The following is a 21,754-nucleotide window of genomic DNA, read 5'->3' as shown; positions in this document are numbered from 1 at the left end:
GCATAATGATAAAAGGATTTGCCGGGGAGCACTCATTTTGGTGGAGATAAGGATTATTTTAACTGTCAAAATAAATAAACTCCAAGCAGATAATAACTGTTTATCAAGTGCTGCTCACTACAAAATGAGAAGGGAGTCTCATTAATGTACCCCCCCCCGAGGCTTGATTGGAGGGGGTGAGAAGGCCAAAACCATTTGCCTGGTGGGGGAATATCCGGGGATCTTATAGCAGAATGTTTCAAAGGCAACTCAGCAGGTTAGGTGATTGTTGCTGAGATGTTATTTGTTTATACCTTCCTGTAAATCATATGGCTTTTTTCCTATTCCTACTGCATCATGTGCTGAAAAAAACGTGTTGTTTTGACTGGGGATGAGCACGGCTCTCGCGCTTCACTCAGTGTGGGAACTTTTGTCCCCATAGCGAAAATCAAAAGCTGACGCCCATAAATATACACACAGTAAGTGAGCATATCTTAAAGTGAAACATATAAATGTAGTTCAATTGACCTTCCCCTTAGAAGCAAGTGTGCAAAACAAAAGAGCATTGGACTTTTAAAAAAGGTTATGAACACCAGAAAAATAACTTGAGAGAGGAAATGTTCCAATATAAATGCTGGAAAAGTATAAAGGTGCTCACCCTTCAAACCGAGAAATTTGTAGTGAAATATTCCCTGGAAAACAAAATCCCAATACAAGACAAGTGCTTGTTTTCTTGTGGGTAGGCGTCTGCACTGGGAACATGACAACCTGGGTAAAATCCTGGTAGCCAAATACCTGAGCAAGCTTGCCAAACAAAAAAAAAACAAGGGGTTACGTCTATCTTGAAGCTACGCTGTCCACCCACATGTATCCCTTAAATGAGCCATCATTTATAAATCACTCCTATTTTAAATGTAGTAGCCAAATTGATCGTTTACAAATAATTGTATGGTAAATCTGGCCAAATTTGGCCAGTACCATTCAATCGTTTGTAAACGATCAGTTTGGGTATCACTATCAAACATGGGGAGTGGGGTTTGTGGGGTATCCCCCGCTCCCCCCGTTTGGTAATGATGGCCTTCCGGTGTAGCAGGGGTGTCCCCTGCTTCCAGTGGTTTGGAGGTGTGAGGATGGAAAAACCAAGAAAAGAAAAGTGGACCCTATGGCGTCAGATCCTACCCGCCTAGGAGGGACAGATCCAAAGCTGCAGGGTCAGAGAGAAAGCAGATGTGAATAAGGTAAGTAGGGGGCAGTGGGGGTTTAAATTTGGTCCGCTAGGGCTGCAGCAAATTTGTCACAGTCAATTTCGCTGTAAACAGTGTGCCACGGCCAAATCGTATACATCCAATTTAAAAACTCTACTGGAAGAAAGAAAGTAATATGCAGCAATTAAGAGGCCTGCAGCTTCTGATGGGCTGCTGGGTGTGGATGCTCTAGCGAGCCACATGAGGTTGGGAGGGGACATGACACTATGGCCTCATGCAATCCTCGTACATGGAAGCCTCACACAGCTTTCTTTTTAAAGCCAACAGGCAGCTGAAACTTTTCAGCTCTCCTCCAGATAAATACACATGCACAAAGGGTCTCTGATCACAAACTGAGACACTGAAAAATCCATGTTAAACAATTTTTTTGTAAATATGAATATTTCTTAGTGGTCGAGGACTATTTTGAGGAATGTTTGCCAATTTTAAGATCTAAATCAGCAACCATAAAAATGGCTGCAATTTGTCTACAATTCCTCAAAATAGCTTTGAGCACATATGAATACATTTCTTTTTTTTTTTTACAAAGAAAACGATATAACATTGAATGTACAGTGTTATTGAATAAGATCAGGGAACAAGAAGGGAAGCAATGGGAGAAAGCAAACAAGCATACATGGTGGAGTAGGGTCCTTTACCTATTGTCTGCTAAGCCCCCTCTCCAGTCCCCCCTTCAACTCCAAACTTCATCCCATCCCTGCTACTACTAAGGTACCACTGGGAAAGGGGAAAGAGTGTTTTTCAGTTTAAACCTAGGAGGCACTTTTTCTTCCGGGGGTGTTTTTCCAGTGTTTATCGGATTTCACTGAAAACAGGAAAGCCTACTTATAATATTACTTCTGCTATATTCCTGGACAATTCTCCACATTCTCCAGTCAATTCAACTGCTATACTAGTCCAGGAAAATTAACAAGGGGGAATAAAAATACAGTTAAGCATCATGGCTTCAGGAAAAGGAGGGCAAAAGCTAGCACAAGCTCACAAAGACGCCCAGTCAGCCTCAGCCTCCGCCTCTGCCACACTTAAATGGCTTAAAAGTGAGTCTCCACCTCCCCTTAACTCTGTGGACCCCAATATGGAATTATTATTACAAGAAATTAGGTATTTGAAGCCCTTATTGAAACTACCAATTTAAAGTTACAACAACTCAATGACAGATGGTGCGCATTTGAAAACTGAATGGAAGAGTTGGAAAAACTCTTTCCGCTCTGGAAACTGCCATTAAGGAGCTCCGTAAACACAATGAGGAAATGGAAAATCGTGTTAGAAGTAATAACCTCTGTATTTCTGGCCTTCCTGAAGGTTGCGAATGGAAAGACGCCATCTTATACCTTCAGAAAATGCTCTCATCCCTCCTCCACATGCCATCAGACATTGTCCCCACTATACAATGAGCGCACAGAATTGGACCTCCAAAACCTGCTCATACTCAACATCCTACTCCGTGCACCCTTATATTCTTATTATTGGAATATACACAGCTGCAGCTTATTATTTCTAAAGCTAAAGAAGAACGCAATCTCATCTGGCAAAGCAGCAGGATTTAGATTTCACAGGACGTCACTCGAAATACGGCTCAGCGGCGAAAGTAATTTCTCACTCACCATCCAGCCCACAAGCAACTCAACATCAGATATGGCCTTTTCTATCCTTGCTCCTTCAAAGTCACACACAATGGTAGAACATCGGTCTTCAAAGATCCGGCGGACCTCAAATCCTTCATAATGGCCCTCAAGCCCGACAGCCTGGACACTTTTACTCCACCCATGCCCTCTTCTTCTGACACCTGACTCTCTACCTTCTCATTATGATATTGTTCACATTCTTTGCCGTGTGCATAGAATTTATGACTTTATGCTTAACCACTTGATGATGTTGTTGTGGTTCGGACACCCTCCAACCTGCTGGACTTCTTTTTTACAGTCCAGCCAGGGGTCACCTAGCCCTCAACTTCGCTTGGTTCATTTTCCGTTCCGTTCCTGACACTTATTATTCTTCTCCTATCTATCAACTCATTCCCCGCTACATCTCCTTTTTGAAAAAAAAAATATTCTCTGGCATGTCATATAAATGTCAGGACGGTTTGTCTGCCTACCTTCCTTATGTTTTATCCTCACGTGTCCAGTTCAATTGGTATATTACGCTCCGCATGGTATCTTTATGTTTGCTCTCTTCATTATTATTCTATGGTGGGTATTTCCAATTTTCTATTGCTATGTTTAAAATGTACTGCACATATTTACAAGTATCAATAATCAATAATGAGTTCATTGAAATGCATAACCTGGAATGTAAAAGGGATTAACAATCCTATTACGCGGTGTAAGGTTCTCTCTCACCTTAAAAGATTCTGCCCTTCAGTTGCCTGCATACAAGAAACTCATCTGTCCATGGTCGAATCTATGAACCTCAAATCTTTCTGGGTCCAGGATGTTATTGCCAGCCCATCCCCCGCTAAAAAAAATTGTGTTGCCATTCTTCTCAGTAAAAGCCTACCCTACATGATTATTAACCAAACCTCTGAAAATAATGATCTGTGGGTGTGGGCTAAGTTACAGATTGGTGCTAATGTTATATCTATTATGAATATTTATGGTCCCACTGTCCCTGACCCCAGTTTCTGGGACTCTGTGAAACAGAACATTTTGAAATCAGACCTTACTAACATTGTGGTATCTGGAGACTTTAACAATGTCCTCAAGCCTTTTATGGATAGGAGATCCAAACGTGTTTTCCGAAGCTTCAAATCCCATGATGCATTTACCTGCTGTATCCCAGAGACTGGTTTGATGATACCTGGAGACTCTTGCACCCCACAGACATTGAATTCACATTTCAATCACTGCCCCATGACTCCCTCTCACTCTTAGATTACATTTTTGTTAGAAAGTCACTAGCACACACTGTCCTGACTCTCGTATTGCCAACATCGTAATTTCTGACCATGCCCCTGTCGTTACAACCTTTGACTTTCTAAACATTTGCGAACACTCTGGCAGATGGTGCTTCAATAATTTACTCTTACAGGATGATCAGTTTATTAAATCATTCACTAGTTTCTAGAAACAGTTCTTCCATGATAATAATGATGAGGACACCTCTACGGGTAATAACTGGGATGCATTTAATGCGGCATTGAGAGGACATATTATTCAATGTTAGCAGAAAGAAAAAAAGAATACAAAAATATATTGGATGAACTGTTTCTGGAACTCTCTAACACTGAGAAGACATACTATCAAACCCTCTCTCAAACTAAAGTTCAGCAAGTTCTATTATTGCGTACAGAAATTAACAAGAAGCTTCCAGAATTTGCTTGTAATTCCATCCTTAAGTTAGAACCAAAAATATACCAAACTTTAAATAAAGCAGGGAAAGCACTTGCTTCCCATCTGAAATCTCATAGGGAGAAAATCTTCATTTCACACATCAAAAACGGCATGGGCACCACTGTCGCTTACTATAGCGAGATTCTTGATGTGTCTAAATGCTTTTATTTTCAACTTTATTCCCCAGATAACACTATTGCCCCAGAAAATCTGCTCTCCTTCTTTCAGAACATTAAGAGAGATTCATAGCCCCAGGTTGATCTCAGCTGCCTCCACTCCGAAATATCCATTCAAGAAATTATTCAAGCAACTAAGGACCTTAAAACGGGCAAGGCACTGGGCCCTGGTGGCCTCTCTCCTGAATACTTCCATCACTTTTCCAACATCCTATCCCCTTAATGCACTCTTACTTTGCTAACAAAAATTCCTCCTCTGGGTCATTTGCCAAAGCCACCCTGATTCTCTTCCCTAAAGCTCAAAAAGATTCTGACCTTCCCAAAAATGATAGGCCTGTTTCCCTCATCAATGCTGAATGCAAGATATTTGCCAGAATCAAATCCTTCTTTCACAAACTAATTAAATCAGATTAAGTTGGGTATGTAAAAGGGAGGAATATCTCTTCAAATGCTAGACGTTTACTAGATGACATGCACCACCTAGCAAAAGACAAAAAAGATATTCACTGTTATGCCGCCATAGCACTGAATGCAGAAAAAGCTTTCGATAGAGTGCACTGGGACTTCCTGTTCCAATCTTTACGCTGGCATGGCTGCAGAGAAGGCTTTATATCATTGGTCAAACTTCTGTACTCCAACCCCAAGTCCTCTATTTTCATTAACGTCCAATCATCATCTTTCATTCCCCTTCTCAGGGGCACCCGCCAGGGCTGTCCTTTCTCTCCTATTTTATATGTTTTGTCTCTCGAGTCCCTGTTACAACGTATTAGAATGTGTGGCAAACATGAATTTAAATTAGCAGCATATGCTGATCACATTCTGATTCTCCTAAAAGATCCAAAAGATCATATTCCTCATCTTTTGTCAGTCCTCAATGATTTCTCTTCAGCCTCTGGGTATAAATGAAACAAGGATAAGTCAGAAATCCTACCTCTTAACTCATTTTGTCTCAAGCACGAGATTGACATGTTTGGTGTTAAATGGTGCAATAGTTCATTAAAATATTTGGGATTACGCTATACCTCTTCTACTAAAAATGCCATACAACTATATTCATCTCTTCTTCCTAAACTTAAAGAACTTACCTCTCTCTGGTCACCTCTATATTTCTCCTGGTGGGGGCGTCTCAAAACTATTAAGATGATGCTTTTGCCCTTTATTCTCTACAATCTGCAAATGCTCCCTATCCCTCTTCCTTCTTCTCTACCATTCACTCTATTCTACTAAATTTTTTATTGGGCACTGGTAAAAGTAAAGGAATCTCGGTAAGCAAACTCAGAGCCCCCCATGAACATGGTGGTGTCAAATTTCCAGACTTAAAGCGATACCACAAGGCTTTCCTGATTAAACGATCATGCATCTGGTTTAATGCCTCTGTATCTGCATCTGTGGAACTCCCTAATTGGTCGATTCTTGAGAAAGAGTTAGCATCCCCCATGAAAGTCCCAGATCTAATCTACATACTTGGGTTGCTATCTTCTAAGCTTACTCATCCGATTAAGGTATCCGTCTCTGCCCTTAGATGCTTTCTCTTTCAATCCAATTGCTCACTGTTCCTTACATTCTCACCCTTCTTATGGCATAATAAACATATTATATTCAATAACAAAACACTCGACAGGAAGTCCTGGATCAGTAAAGGTATTAGATTCATTTAACAGATTTATCACACTGCAGGTTGGGTATCCTTTCACAATCTTAAAACAAGATTCTCATTACCCTCATCGGATTTCAGCTTTTACAAACAAACTAGTTAACGCTTGCCTCAACAGTTTCCCTCACTTCACTCAGAACAAGCTTACCCCCCATCCCCACAAGAATCCTGCTCATGACCTATACCCCCAATATCAAAGCGGCTCAATTCTGCAAGCTATTAGGCAACAATGACCTTCCTGCTGATAGATAGTCTTTTCAAATCCAATGGGAAACTGACTGTGAGAAAAGGTATGATGACAAAAAATGGGAATTGCTCTGGTCCAAGGTCAAGACTGTCTCCACTGCTGCCAACACCTTACAAAATGTATTCTTCTTTCTTCATAGAGCCTTGATTACCCCAATGCATCTGTTGAAAACCAAATTTGTAACAAGTGGAAACTGCTGGACTTGTGGCAACATTTGCGGATCCTACAGTCATATGTTCTTTCAATGTTCCTTTGTTCAATCATTCTGGCGAGAAGTGTGGTCTCTTAAATGTAATTTTTAAGGTTATCCCTCCCCTAACACTCTTGAACATATTCCTGGGGAGCTTAGCCGTGGAAAGTAGGGAAAGACCATTTGCCTACGCTTTATTTGATTTGTCTATTGCAATTACTATCAAGCCATTTACAGCTAAATAGAAGGACTTAAAAAATGCCATCTGTTAATGGCTGGTGGAACAATATTTGCCATATTCACATACTGGAACACTGTATGGGGGTTCGTCTCAATCCTAAATCCAAACATGATGTTAAATGGTCCCTTTTTACTGAGTATCTGTTTTATCACAATATGTCCACCCATGGTTCATGAATATCACATGCTTTTGTTTCTTCAAACTACTGATTACATATGTACAATCATATACTTTATCCAACTCTTACTGTTTTTAATAACTCCCTCTCCCCTTCCCCTTTCTTCCCTCCACCCTCTGTTCGTCTTTAGTTTGTCCGCCCCCTGTTTGTCCCAATATATCCTTCATAGGTTGATTAGTTCATTTATCCTATTGACTATTGTATATATACCATATTGTTATTACTCTCTCATTCCAGATGGTCTACGCTTATTGTCATCTTTAAATATTTTTTTTCTCTTTATCACTTTCGTACTATTATATATCCTTGAATATTGTGTTCTAATCATGCAGTGTTCTAATAATTTATCCTGTTATTATTAAATATTTAATAAAAACGTATTTAACTTAAAAAAGACCAGAGGGTACATTGAAAAACATTGTAAGTGATAAGTAAATTTACGCAAAAGACATATGTGCAATATACCTCTGCCCGGACATGTGAGACCATATCATTTTCAAATTCCCTATAAGAATATCGTTTTCTGACCCTTTTGGCAAAGATCGTTTTTTAATAATGCTGCCCCCTTGTTAATTATGCAAATTTCACACTGGGCAGAATCCTGTGCATTTTGAACTTCACTGAATCCCACCTTTAAGATGTTCTTTGTCATTGGCACACTTTATTGGTAGCAAGGGATTATATGTAAATGTCATTGTATAGAGTTTTACAGGCACTCAATGGTGTCTTTCATAACTCAGCTTTTAATGTGAATTTTCAAAATTGCCCAATCCCACTTTTTAGGCAAACCCCTGTTATTTTTTATTGACACTTTTTTTTACTAACGAAAAACAAAACAAAACAAAAAATACATTCGATTTTTTTTTTTTCTGCATTTTTGTTTCAAGATTATGGCATGTCGAAAATGTGTTTTGGAAAATTCAACTGGATACCGTCCGAATAAGCTTATTCCGGGGGCTTTCTTCTATTTATTTTCTTTTTTTCATTATATAGCATCCTGCAAACATGAGGGCCAGGCCAAACACACAGGAGAAGATGTAGAGGCTAGGTTTGCCCTCCTTTATCAAGAGCAAATGGTTCCTGGCACATGACTAATACCCGGACCATTACTTTTACTTTAAATAAATATATATATATATATATATATATATATATATATTTGTGAATTTAAAAACATACTTGTTTTTCTATGCAGTGCTCACTCATGGGATTACATTTAATTTTGAATTCAAGTGGTACACATCTAATCAAAACGGTCAGGTTGCCATGGTGGTATAGCCCACTTAAATTAGACACAACAGGGACACAGAATATTATAAAAACATCATTTTAATATTTCTGTATGCGCACAAATGGAATGTAGCATTTTTCTCATCAGGCTTCATTGGAAACAAAAATAAAACACATTTTCTAAAAATGAAATACAGCACCAACTCGCTTTCGAGAGAATCGATCCACTCCCCACTCCCCGCCCCCGGCCCCCGGCCCCCGGCCCGGTCACATGAAGAAATATCATCACTTGTGAAAGAGATGTCCTTTGTAATAGGGTTCCAGGTAATTGGCTTCAAAATAAGGCAGGTTCCTGATCCCGAATCCCGCATGACCGCAGTTGCCGCAGGAATTTTCTGCACATCTGGTAGCAGTTCAGGGTTAATCTTAAACCTTGTCTTCAATATTCCAGGAGAACATTACAGCACCAAAAGTCTAGTTCAAGCAAACTGCACAATTCTACACGCCACAACAGCCATAGCCGTGTCAAGAGAATTGATGCCCAATGGATCCCAGCGTTGATTAACAATTCCAATGAGGCCTGCAGAATATCTGCAATAGTCGCATGCGGGACATGTCTTTTGGTGCTGCTGCATCAGTAGGTCTTTGCATTGGCGTGAAGGCATTCTCATATGACTGCATTGCTTTGTAAACTTAAAAAAATCATCAATCAAATGCATTGAAAGAATTAAAAGAAAGAGGACTACAACATTTAAACAGTGGGGAGTCACACGGGGGTGCCCTCCAGTTTTATAAAACAAAAACTGAAATAAAGCAATACTTAGAAAAGAATGTGCACTGCATATCACGTGCACAGTATGGGTCATGCGCACAAACATCAGGGATTATGACCACAGTGGGCAGGTTCTACTTTTGTTGAACCACAGATGGACAGCCCTAGTTTCCTTTTTTTTGTCTAAAACATAAGACATTGCTTTGCTCTGTAGTTGAACAGGTGGAGACAGCTCTAGTTTGGGGTGTAATATGATGGAGCAACTAGAGACCATGAGGATTTGTGCTCCTCTATACGCGGGAACAATTTTGACAAAATGTTCAAACTGACAGAACTGAAGGGAGAAGAATCCTGACATATACTGCAATAAACTACAATTCTCATCTAAATAGCCAAGGAATCCATAGGGATATCTGTTGAGGGAGACCGGTCCCGGGTTGTAATGGGATACAGTATGTTTTTTATGCCCTCTGTCCCCGCTTGTTTTGTTTCTGCAGGCACCTGTAATGGGTCCATCACACTATTTTGAGATTTGATGGACAAATGAGACAACAATGAAGGTATTACGATATATATGAACCCATTCACACCTCTTCCCATTCGCCCATCCTCCAATCTTACAGTGGGAAATGTCCAGGTGTTATCTTCTCTAGCTGTTCCCTCTTCATCTACAAATGCTTTGCCCGTTCAGACTTGCAAAAACGACGGGATCACGGGGTGATGAGCCAAGATGGCCACCATAACCCTTCACCCGAAGGCACACATGTGTCTCAGAAAGGAGCATATAAAAGGCAGAAGTGGAGAACTTGTTCACAGTTAACAAAACTTCTTCAGAATGAAGGAATCTGGTCCTGAATGGAAGAAGACCAGATGGATCACTGGCCATCCAGGGAAGCACAATTCACAACTAGTTGTAAAATAATGTAGTGCTCAACTTGGAATTGAGAGCAGGCATTTTTAATGGTCCCTGGAGAATGCATCAGGGAGATGCTTCTCAATCCAGTTCAGAAAGCTTTAAAGGTGACTGCAAGTCACTAAAAAAAATAGAAATACAAATCAAAGAAGGGGCAGTGAAAACATGTCTTTGGAGAAAGAAAACAAGCTCCATACACCAAGAAGCAGCTCTGTCCTCCATCGTCAACCATGAATGCGGAAGTTATTTTATTGTGAATGAAAGTTGATTGGTTCCAATACATTCTTGTCCAGTATACTACCAGGAATTTCTACAGGAAAGACACAGTGAAAGTCCCCCTTAACGCAACAGATGCATACACATGCTCAAGGACGTCACGAAGACCTGGTGGTTAGTAGACAGTAACCCTCTTATCTCAGAACACACAACCTCCCATACATTGGCCATCTGTTGCAAGCAAGGATCACCTTTCACCAAAGCACCAAAGCAGTACTGCTCAGTGTGAATATAAAATCATTGTTCAGGGAGAGGAGTCCAGCATTAAGGCACTGAAGATAAAATATGGAAGTTAGGCGACGTTCTCCTCGCTGCTCCCAACCCCCAGCCGACCACCTTTAAGGTGGTCTTCAGTCTGCTTGGCTCTTTATTTAGCTTGGCTGCAATGACCAGGATGGATCCAGTTGTCCATTATTGGATCTATAAGGCGCAGCCACAGCGAAGACAGACAACCAACTGCAGCATCTTTCGCAATGTTCACGCACTCATCAAGACTGCTTTTCCGACAACTGATTCTTAAGGAACGCATGAAGGAAGACGTACTGGTCCTAAGGAATGAAGGCAAGAAATTAACAGTTATATTAGTATACAGTATTTTTAGATAATTTCATCCATTATCATGTCACAACTGTCTCCTTTGTCACTGTGGATCGGAGCTTGAATGTTGATGAGTCTGCGTCTGTAGGGTGGAAAGTTGATGAATTGAGTTCCTTTCATTTATTTATTTATTTTAATATATATTACGCGCCACATGCTCATAGACCTCACCGCGCACATGAAGAACAAACAGAAACGAGACAACAAAAGTCATTTGCTAGGCATCGGGAATCAGGCAGGAAGACTGGGAGTATGGGATTTAACCTTGGTTGAGGTTGAACAGATAAGTTTTAATCCGTTTCTTAAATATTGCCATATTCCCAGTCAGGCGTATAAGCCCGGGGAGTGAGTTCCAATGAAGAGGAGCCTGGACGTCAAATGATGTCCCCCCAAAACGCACACGCTTGGATTTCAATTGGATAAGGTATGCAGTCATCATTAAGAATAATGTTTTATTAGGTTAAATGTGGCTGAGGAGAGCAAAGGAACAATGTGCCTGAAAGCATTGGACGTGCCCTAGAGGGCTCGAGCGTGCCCCTAGGTGACCGTTACCCAAGTCAGTGGATGTGAGCAAAAGTTTAGTGCCTCTAATCTGGAGGGTGGTCATCTACCATAAGTTAGAGCCCTTTCTGGTAAGAGTATAAGGGCAGTTAAAAATTAGAAGCCTCAACCAGTCACCATACAAGGACAGGCATTTTCGATGGTTTAGTGAGTTGTTCAGTTACAAGCAACACATTTTGCCAAGTTGTCGAAATACGAGACCACTGCAATATTTGGTACACTGTACGGAAGAAGGGAAACTGAGAGGCACACGTGTGCGTTTGGCCTTGCACTGCAGGCACCAAACCTAACTCTCTCCGGACAAGAGAACATGCTGTACTGCACAATATGATGCTACCATAAGAAATAGCCGATTGTATTGTAATTGGCCAGTTATGTCATAGCCAGCCAATTATAACATTACGCTGTAAAGTTAAATAATTAATTATGTCACACTTGGTGTTATATATTTGTATAGGATACATCGTATTGCAGGTCACCAAGACATTCCCTGACCAAACAGAAGAATGAGACTGAAAGAAGAGTTATTTTATTAGGTCACAAACTCTGAGGTAGCATGTATAATGTCCTTAGTCCTTAGAGCACATGGCAGCCAGCAATAATAGTGCACAACCTGCAAATAATGTTCTTCTGGGGTACTTCCGACATTGTTACTGACGTGTAATTAGACAATGACATCACTTCTGCTCTGTGATCAACTGTAACACTTCAGTTGTGATGTCACAATGCCTGCGGCTTGTGCCAGCAGAATTGCAGCTGCGACCACAGCACTTAATCAAAGCAGGGACAAGCTGTTTCACATTTCTAGTTTGTAAAATCGTTTTATGTGACACTCTACAACCAACCATTAACACCTGCATGCCATTGCTTATTAAAAAAAAAAAACGAAAACATTTTTGGGATGCTTTTTGGAGAACAGCTTAAACCACTGCCCTGCAACGCATTAGGAGCAACGCATTAGTTAAACCGATTCTACATTGATTACATTTACGCGGGTAAACATACAGTAATCAGGAGGCCAGGCATTAAAGGGGGTGACAGTGTATGGGCATTGTTTATAAAGATGAAAACATTCCAGACTGCATGTTATAAGTATTTGCAGAATAGTTCCGCGACCAAATAAAGGAACGTTCCTTTTGGAAGTCACGGAACTCCGAAGCGACTTGCAATAGCCATTTTAGAATCAGGAAGGGATACCGTACTATTTATAATACAAGCCATACTCTCTCCCCATCCTTGCCCCACGCTGCCCTGCCCAGACACCCACTTAGCTGTCAGCCCAAACCATTAAGATCTCCCCTCACACTTCCGTTTGATCTCGTCAAGGTCATGAAAGTAATAAAGGGACTTAATGCCATTTCTATTGCCGGCAGCAGCCATCTTGGTTTTAGTTATTTAGCTGTGCAATCGGCACATGAAAGTCGTACTAAAAACAATAAATCCTCTAAGAAAAATGCCATTAGCAGTCTTATGTTTTCGAGCAGTTCCAATAGTGTTAATCCCCATGTTCGGAGGCAGACATGTACGTGTTCATTGCGTGTAACGTCAGAGTGCAAACATTTTCTCTTACATATCAGCTGCTCTTGGTTGCTTTTGGTGGTTCCATGCAATGATAACCGGTACAGTGCATACATACATTTTTTCAACCGTACATGTTTATTATTTTATAATACATTGATGACTGCAATTTATGTTCTGACAAAGTCACATTCCAAGGCTAGACAATAGGTTTGGGGTGACGCTTGTGTCTGGGGCTGCCACCAACTCCGGGATGCCCGACCTACGGAAGGTGTATGACAGACTCCCCAGGATCCCTCCCAGAGCCTTATCTTGTGTGTAGGACCAATCCTACTAACGTTAGATCTCTGACCCTACTAAAGCAAAGTAGAAGTAGTAAAAATGTTGCAAGCTTGCAGAAGTGAGCCTCTCGCTGGCATACCCCGCTTGGTATCCGCTTCTTCATTTTGTACTAGAAGAGTCCTGGTCATCAGATAGAAAGACGTTCAAAAGAAGAACTCAGGTTGCCAGTTGTGGGGCCACGAGACTGTGAGAAGGATGTTGGGAATGATGTCTTAAAGAGATACGGGGTAGAAGAGGCAGTGCCCTCCACTGAAATTCCAAGTCGCTGCACACATGTTTTGTAATTTTGGCTAGCTGAGCTGCGGATCGGATTGCTAGTCAATACATGTCAGCTAGGAATCAGTGGGCCTACTAATGTGCCTGTCCGCTAACAACGGTGCCGGTAAGCCTACTGGCACCATTGTTACCGGACCGGCAAAATCCAAGTCTGTGGGCGGTGGCCGTCCCGACCACCAGGCCTGACCTGGCGGGCAGGACAGCAGCTGCCCGTAGACTTCACGGGAAGCACCGGCACCGTTGATAACGGTGCTTCCCTCATCCCCATTGAGTCCTATGGGAATGGGGATTTACATTTTTCTGGCACCTGACTTCCAGGAACACCCAGGTAATACCCCAGTGTTTCTGTGGAGCACGGCACCCGAAAAATGCATGGGTCCAGCGGTAGCCTGCCGGTTTTACCGGCACGACTACCCCCGGACTCGTAATGAGGCCCAGTAACTTGTTGAAGTCATACCCAATCAGAGGTAGAGCGCGGGGGTCATTGGGTAGTCTAAGACAGAGAAAGAGAGAGAGAAGTAAAGGATGTGGAAGAGAGAGAGAAGGAGCAGAGCAGTTGAAAAACGAGGAGTGGAGGAGGGAAAGAAGAAAGAGAGAAGTGGAGACAAGAGAAAAAGGAGCTGAGTAGAAGAGGTCAGCCAAGGGCAGAGGACGAGGAAAGCATACAGAAAGGAGTGCTTAGGAGGCAAAGAGGAGGAAGAGAGTAGAAGAAAGGAGGTGAAGGAGAGAGAGAATGAACGAGAGAACAAGAGAGTGAGAGTAGGTAAAGGAAGAAAGAGGGATTGGGGAAAAGAGAGAGAGAAAACAGAAAACACAGAGAGAACCTCAAAAGACAGAGGGTGAGAGAGTGTAGGTGAGGAAGATGAGAAGCAGTGGGAGGAAGAGGAGGAAGGGAGCAAGTTAGGGAATGGAATGTAGCGAATAAGTCTTCCAAACCCCCATCTTGAGAAATATTCCCCTATCCATTGTCAGGGGTTTATGTTAAAATGGGTTTAAGGGCCGTTCATGCTAGGAACCGTGGCAATACATTTAGGAGGTTCAAGTAAGGAGAAACAATTGAGAAGAATTTGGGATTGCCAGAGGAAAGGCAGCTAACATAATGGCCTAATAATAAGGAACCTGAGAAAAGCCTGTCTGATAGAGCAAGAGATAGACCCAAATCACACATGTAGTATGCATGTGTAAAACCTGGAATGTAAGCACTTCATGCACTTAAGGACTGTTTTCAGCACTGTAAAAATACATTGCAGACTGCGACCATTCTTAAAGCTTTTTTTAAAAATAATTGAATTCAGAGACTGGCTTATCTGTGCTGAAGAAAAACCGAAGAACCAAACAAGACCTGTGCCCCATTTCGAAGGCAAGGCTTAGACTATTGGAATGTTTTGCCACCAAATAACTTGTCAGGATACACTTGTCTTTTCTAGAAAAAGCTATTCAATTTAAATGACTGTACAAGCCATCTATTTTGTTTATCCAAAATGATGTAAAAAGTGCTATAGAAAAAGCAACATTTAAAATTCAATTTTTGTTCTGCTTTGCATGTACTGCCCTTCGAATAATGCTGTAATGTAGGTAAAACTCAAAATGACCATGCCCGGACATATTGCTATATGTTTGAAACTGCCCTCGAATTACCCTTTCTAACACCTAACCTCAGTTCAGGAATTCACAACACAAGAAAGGCCAAACGGAATTATTTAGATCTATCAAGTCCAAACTGGTTATGAAAGCCTAGCACCTAAACATTGGCACATTACTAGCTAATGGATAATCTTCAAAGACACCTGTCACATATATAATTTCAGACTACTTCCAAAGTAGCATTAGCTAAAAGCCAGTGGACATTCTGATATTCTGTTAGTGGCAGCAAAAAAAAATTAAAAAAAAACTTCTTTAACATGTATTCACATCAGGAAGAGTGTGTGCAGGGGATGTACAGTTTACATCTGAAGGCAAAGCTGGCATGTCTTCACATTTGTATGAATAGAAAGCTAATGGATGGCATATTTAACTTTTTTAAAAAGTAATTATGTAAACAAATATTATCTATTTAAAGTGTGGTCCTACCAACATGGGATCAGTTGCAGATCATAATTAGAAAATAGGTCTTTTCGCCCCTTAATACATAAAATCTGCATGGAGCATTATGCAGAGATCTAGAGATAAAGGGGAAGAACACCGACGTCTGAAAATATACATTGCAAAGTGACAGGCAGCACACATGCCTGTGCACACTAATCTAGAGAATATGGTGATCTATATTTATTGAACTTGTATGTCTCATCCAAAGATATTTATAAAAATAGAAATGCATTGGCATGCAGAAGGAGTGAGTCCCACCCCTCCCCGTGCACACACGGGACTGGGGTAAACTATACCTAGTCACGAGGCTGGAGAGGAGTCAAAGGTATATAATAGCAAGAACACAGAAAAGATAATTCATTAATATGGAGAGATGAACATGGAAATGTTGCCGGATACAACTTGTAGAGGTGACAAAGAGAAAGGAACAGAATCATCTGTAAGACTGATCCCTATGCAGATTGGAGACAGAAACCTTCCAGAGGGTTCCCCAGTCCAGGTTTGAAATTGGTTTCCATAAAGCCATCTGAAAAAAGAGCTTGCTGATGGAGTAATTCCAGACTTCCTGGCTCCCACGCTGATACTTGGAGACTAAAAGCAGCATGTCAAAAATATTTTGGACCCTGAGACAGTAGCCCGTTAGGATGCAGGTGCAATGTTACCTGCCACAAGTGTTCATTCTGCGAAGGACCTTTGAGGAAGGGTGAGGTGCCACACTGAGATAGGTTATTGTTGTAAGGCCGAGCAATACACATGAACTTCGAGTGAAATACATTGTAACCACTTCGTTCCAGACAATAGATAAGTCTTCTAGCTCTGAAGGACACAATTTGCTCAGAACAAGGCCTGGTCTCCAGACATTGCCAGGTGATTGAACTGGGTTGGGGTTATACTGTCCCCATTGAGAAGTGGCAAGACCACTGGAACTGCAGGCGTTAAGCTGAATAAAGCAAATACATCCGGAAAATGAATCCCCAAGAGCAGTGCCTCAGCTGCATTTTCGGTCCTTTGCATGGGGTTGCACTTGTGGTGGGCATGAATACTCCACTGACCAATGCGGTGACACAATATAGGTTGTGTTTAGATTTCTTTATAGGGGATAGCCAATAGGAAATGAGGGATTGACCTGTATTGGATATATGCTACAAATGTAGATCTTGCGATTTCCGTCTTTAAAAGCTGTAAACTGATGTGGGCGTGTTGTGAGAGTTTTCGGGTCTACAGAGCTGACCAACCCTCCTGGCCATATTTGCATGAAATAAAAATAGTTTTGCCCTGCAATTTGTGCACTCCTTATTGATCCATTGGATTGTTTTTAATCTATCGGTTTTTGGACCTACATTACATGCCAAATGTTATCCATCATAAAATCAATCCAGGAAATAAAAGGCGCCGGAGATTGGACGGAAAACCTAATGTTAGTTATAATGCTCTATATCTCCCATTTACATTGACTACCCAGCAAGTCGTCATTTACTTAAAGACCAATGCATTTTGTGTTGATCTGGCACAACGTAAATGCCTCTTTTGTGCACGCTGAACTGAGTGCCGGATCTTGGGATGTCTTTTGTGTGCTCCTTGAACTGTGTGCCAGATCTTGGCATGTATTCTGCCTGCACCCTGAGTTGAGCATGGGTTGCCCCAGGATGGGTAAGAGTCGCTAATCATCATCAACTCTTTTTTGCATTCTGTGTTGGAAGTGCCATTTCTATGGTGTGATGGGGGGAAAACAAATACAAGTCCCAGAATTTGAAAGGAAAAACAATGAGAACTAGGAACTGGAAGTATTACGGCAGTAATATTTTAACTGCATGTCAATGGTCTTCTTTGAACCACATTCTGAAGCACTGGCTTCCAGAGACTACCACCCAAGAAGAGAAAGCCTGCATGTCATTTTCAAATGTAAGCTTAATAATGGTAATTTGCTCGTTTCTGGGTGCTTCTACCTTTGACAGATAAGGGTACAGAGGAACTAGGAGATGGAATAATTTCACCAGGCTTATGCAAATGTTGGCCATGATAGGCATGGACCTGAGTCTCCAGGTACTTCATTGAAGTCAAGAGCGCAGCCACTAAAACACACCTCTCAAACCTCTTATTCACGCGGAACTCATTTACATGTATAGTTTTGCACCTCCGTTTTGAATGCAGGTAAGAATGACCCAAAATGCAAAGAATGGAAATAGAACTGGGAGAGCTACTTATATCTGACATGAGACAACTCAAGAGCCCTGATCCTGCCATGTTTATTGAAGTTAGTTATTGTAGCCGTAGTCCTCACCCAGATGCAATGCATCTGCAAGAATGAAAGGTAAGCAACAAAAAGGGGCTTAGGAGCACACGAAGGAAGTCACAGGCAGTCTGGGTTAAGGTGCAACAATCTTCATGTGTGACTGTTGTCTGAATAAGGATCCCTTGCAGGCGTGATGAGGTGGTTACTGGTATTCATTATCCTCAGACACACATTATCACCATCAGGCTTTACAAAGCTATCTCAACATCAGTGGTAGGATTATATCACTGGAATCACCACCGGTGTGCTGTGTAGGTTGGTAAGTCTATGCGAAGCCGCAAGTCTGTGAGGAGAGCGTTGGGCTGCCGTCTTGTTTGCTGGCCCACCATGCTCATAATCTTCTTAGCGGGAACCATCCCTTTCACATCTTGCACCGGGATCTCACAAGACTGCCGCAGGACTTCCTTGAAGTCCTTTACTCTCCATAGCTCCTTTTGTTGGAAGACTTGTATTATGTATCTTCCTGGTCTTCTTCTTTCTCTCTGTGGTTGACTGCTCTCTGTATTCTCTTCTTGTGGTGTTCTGCTCTTTTTACCGGATCTCTTGTCTCACCGCACTCCTCTAGGGACTGGCTTCCACTTGTGATGGTGTCGATTCATCCTGCACTGCTTCGTGTTCAGCTTGTTCTCTCGTTGTCGACATCTCCTTGGCTGAGCTCTCCTATTCATTTCTCTGCTCTTGTTTTGCGAGTCTGGGTGCTTCTCTGTCCCTTTTTCATATAGCACCAACCTTTCCAGGTCTATCGCTTACCATCTTGGGTGCGTATAGGATTTGTCTCTCGCTGCACCACCATCTCTGGTCTGCTGAAATTGAATCCAGTCATGAGATCTCTATGTAGCATTTTAATCCTTTATCAAATCTCCCTCACAAACTGTACTTTGTTGGGGCTTTCTTCTTTCGTCACTATAACTTTTCATGTTCTCTTTGCTCTTCTTCACTCGACACACACATTCTGCCATGTCTACCTTTTCAACCTCTCTTATATTTGCCAACCATGGCGGAACCAGCATGGACGCCGCCCTGCTTTCTCTGAGGAGATGGAACTGCAGTATATGTGTGAACCCATTGGGGGTAAGGCGATTGGCAGCCACTGCTTCCTTGACTGTGCTAAGCGGAATGAGACCCACTGCACAGCTCCCTTGATTAACCTGTTGCTGCGTTCAACCAAACCATTTGCTTGTGTGTGATATAGGGCTGCTTTCATCTGCTGGATATTGTTCTCCTTCATGAACTTTTCAATTTCTCTAGATACCAGTTGAACTCCGTTGTCGGTGACCAGTTCTCTTGGCACCCCTTCTGTTTGAAAAAAGTTCTTGAGGAACTGAATCACAGTAGCTTTGGTTATGTTGGATACAAACTCAACATCTACCCATTTGGATCAATAGTCCACTAGCATTATGCCATACTTGTGTTCATGTTCCATTAGTTGAAGCGGGCCTATGAAGTCCAGGCCCAATTTTTGACACACCCCTTCTGGCACTTCTGTTGTGTGTAGTGGCGATTGCCTTAGTTTGAGTCGCTTGTCGCTATTTACGCATTCATGACATTTCTCTGTCGTCTGTATTTCTAAGTTCATTCATGGCCACAAATATGATTCCACCACTCTCCTTCTGGTCGTGCATATAATGGTTCTTCTCACTGCTATAGGTGGGATTACTTGATCACCTCTCATGAGCATCCCCTCGCATTCAAAGATTTCACTTGCTACTTTCCAATAAGGATGCAGCCCTTCTGGATTGGCTATCCCAAGAGGCCACCCTTTTCGGACCCATTCTGCGATTTTTGTTGTGGTGGCATCCTTGGCTGCTTCTTCTGTCCAGTGTCCTGCGCTCCATTTGAGGAATTTTCAGCTCCTCAAATCAGTGAGTGTCGCGACCACGCATTAATCATGTAGAAAGCTGGTCTTGTTGTCTTTGCACACTGGCAGTCTGAACATACAGTCTGCTTGGGCATTTTTCCACCCTGCTATGTACTGTATTTTGCAAGTGTATTCTTCCGTTTCGCTGCAAGGCGAGCAAGATGGGGTGTCGATGTTTGGGTCTCCCCCGGGCTCAGTAAGTGCACTAGGGGTATGTGGTCCATAACTGGTAGAAATATTGTGCCCAAAATGTACGTGCAAAAGTAATCTATGGCCCACGCACATGCCAACATCTCCTTTTCTATGGTGGAGTAATTTATGCCTGCTTGCGGCAGTGCTTTAGATGCAAACGTGACAATGTGTTCATCATCGCCTTTCTTTTGTGTGAACGTTGCTCCTATTCCATACATGCTGGCATCCGTGGGGATCATGGGTTTCCATTGCAGAATGAATGGTTGCAGACAGCGCGCATTCATGATGCCCTCTTTCACTTCTTCAAACGACGTGGATTGTTCTACATCCACTGGTACTCCGCACCTTTCTTGAGCAATTCTCTCATGGGGGGTGGTAGTCTCTGAAAGATTTGGCACACATTTTGCATAAAATTTGGATAATCCCAGAAATAATCTCTACTTGTATTTACTGTTGAGGGGGGTGGGGGGAGAACTCAGAGGTCACTGAAGACAACTCGAAGGGCATTCTGGTGAACTGATACATTGCAAAAGCGGTTATGAACACAGTGAAGGGTCTGGACTCCCGATGCACGTTGATCTGTTGGTAGGGGTCTCATTTCCAGTTTCGAAAAGACCTTTGCCTCCTTCATCAGCAAAATCAGTTCATTTATGCTTGGCAAGGGATAACTATCTGCAACATCTTTAAAGTTTACACTGTGGAGGTAAATATAGATGCGCACGTCCCTAGTGTTCCGTTTCTTTATAAGTATTAACAGGGCTGAGCCATTCTGATGATTCCACCATCTCTCTGGTTCCATCTTCTAGCATCTTGTTGGGTTTTTCCTGCAGTGCGACTCTCACCATCGCCGGCACCGGTCTCACCCTGTGCTTGACTGGCACAGCTCCTTGCTTTAACCTTATTTTGTGTACGTAGTTCTTAATTCAGCCGGCGTGTCTGAAAATAGTTCAGGAAAACTTTGGTGATTGACGTTCCACTCTTGTTTATGGAAAACACTTGCCCTTCCACACTGGGGTCCAGCCTGATGTGCAACTTGGCCTGGTCATCCCAGCCTAATACCGTGGTCTGTTTTCTGCAAAATACACTTTCTTTTTTGTGACTCTTCCCTTGAATTCCACCGTTGCTTTCATGTATCCTAGGAGATTCACACAGGCACCTCTGTATACCGTGGGACAGTTGTTTGTCTTGTACACCGCCACTCTTTCTATCCCTACCATGCTTTTGTACAGGTTCAATGGTAGTATGGGTAAGGTCAGTACCTGAGTCCGCCATTACCTTCGTTTCATGACCATCAACTTTAATGGTGCAACAGGGCTTTTCCCTCCGAGTCGCGAGGCTATTAACCATGAGGACTGTGGCGCATGCTTCTTCATCAGAGTAGGCGTCGCCTCTGCCTTCTTCAGTCTGGATTGCCGCCACAGTCTTCCTCCCTTTCCAGGTGCACAATGATGAAAAATGGCAATTTCTACTGCATTTTTAACATTCAGTACTCCTTTCTGGACATTCTCTTCTGTTGGCTAGATGACTGGTGCTGGCACACCTGTGGCACTTCAGCGGTTCTAGTCTCTGTGCTGCGTCGCAG

General features: G+C 42.2%; 1 protein-coding gene across 4 annotated transcripts in view; it reads right to left on the bottom strand.

Moving 5' to 3' along the window:
• Nucleotides 1–8,570: 8,570 nt before the first annotated feature.
• The window catches only part of LOC138521067 (receptor-type tyrosine-protein phosphatase V-like), a 641,711-nt gene continuing 628,527 nt past the window's right edge, over nucleotides 8,571–21,754 (bottom strand). For all 4 annotated transcript variants that reach the window (XM_069633594.1, XM_069633592.1, XM_069633595.1 and 1 more), the window contains one exon: nucleotides 8,571–10,998. In XM_069633594.1, the coding sequence (XP_069489695.1) occupies nucleotides 10,939–10,998 (60 nt within the window). In that variant the 3' untranslated portion in view covers nucleotides 8,571–10,938. The remainder of the gene's footprint in view (nucleotides 10,999–21,754) is intronic.

The sequence above is a fragment of the Ambystoma mexicanum genome, chromosome 13, assembly GCF_040938575.1.
Source record: "Ambystoma mexicanum isolate Mex_15411 chromosome 13, UKY_AmexF1_1, whole genome shotgun sequence".
NCBI classification, from domain to species: Eukaryota; Metazoa; Chordata; class Amphibia; order Caudata; family Ambystomatidae; genus Ambystoma; species Ambystoma mexicanum.
The sequence above is the reverse complement of the archived record's forward strand: the minus strand, read 5'-3'. Positions and strand labels throughout refer to the sequence as shown.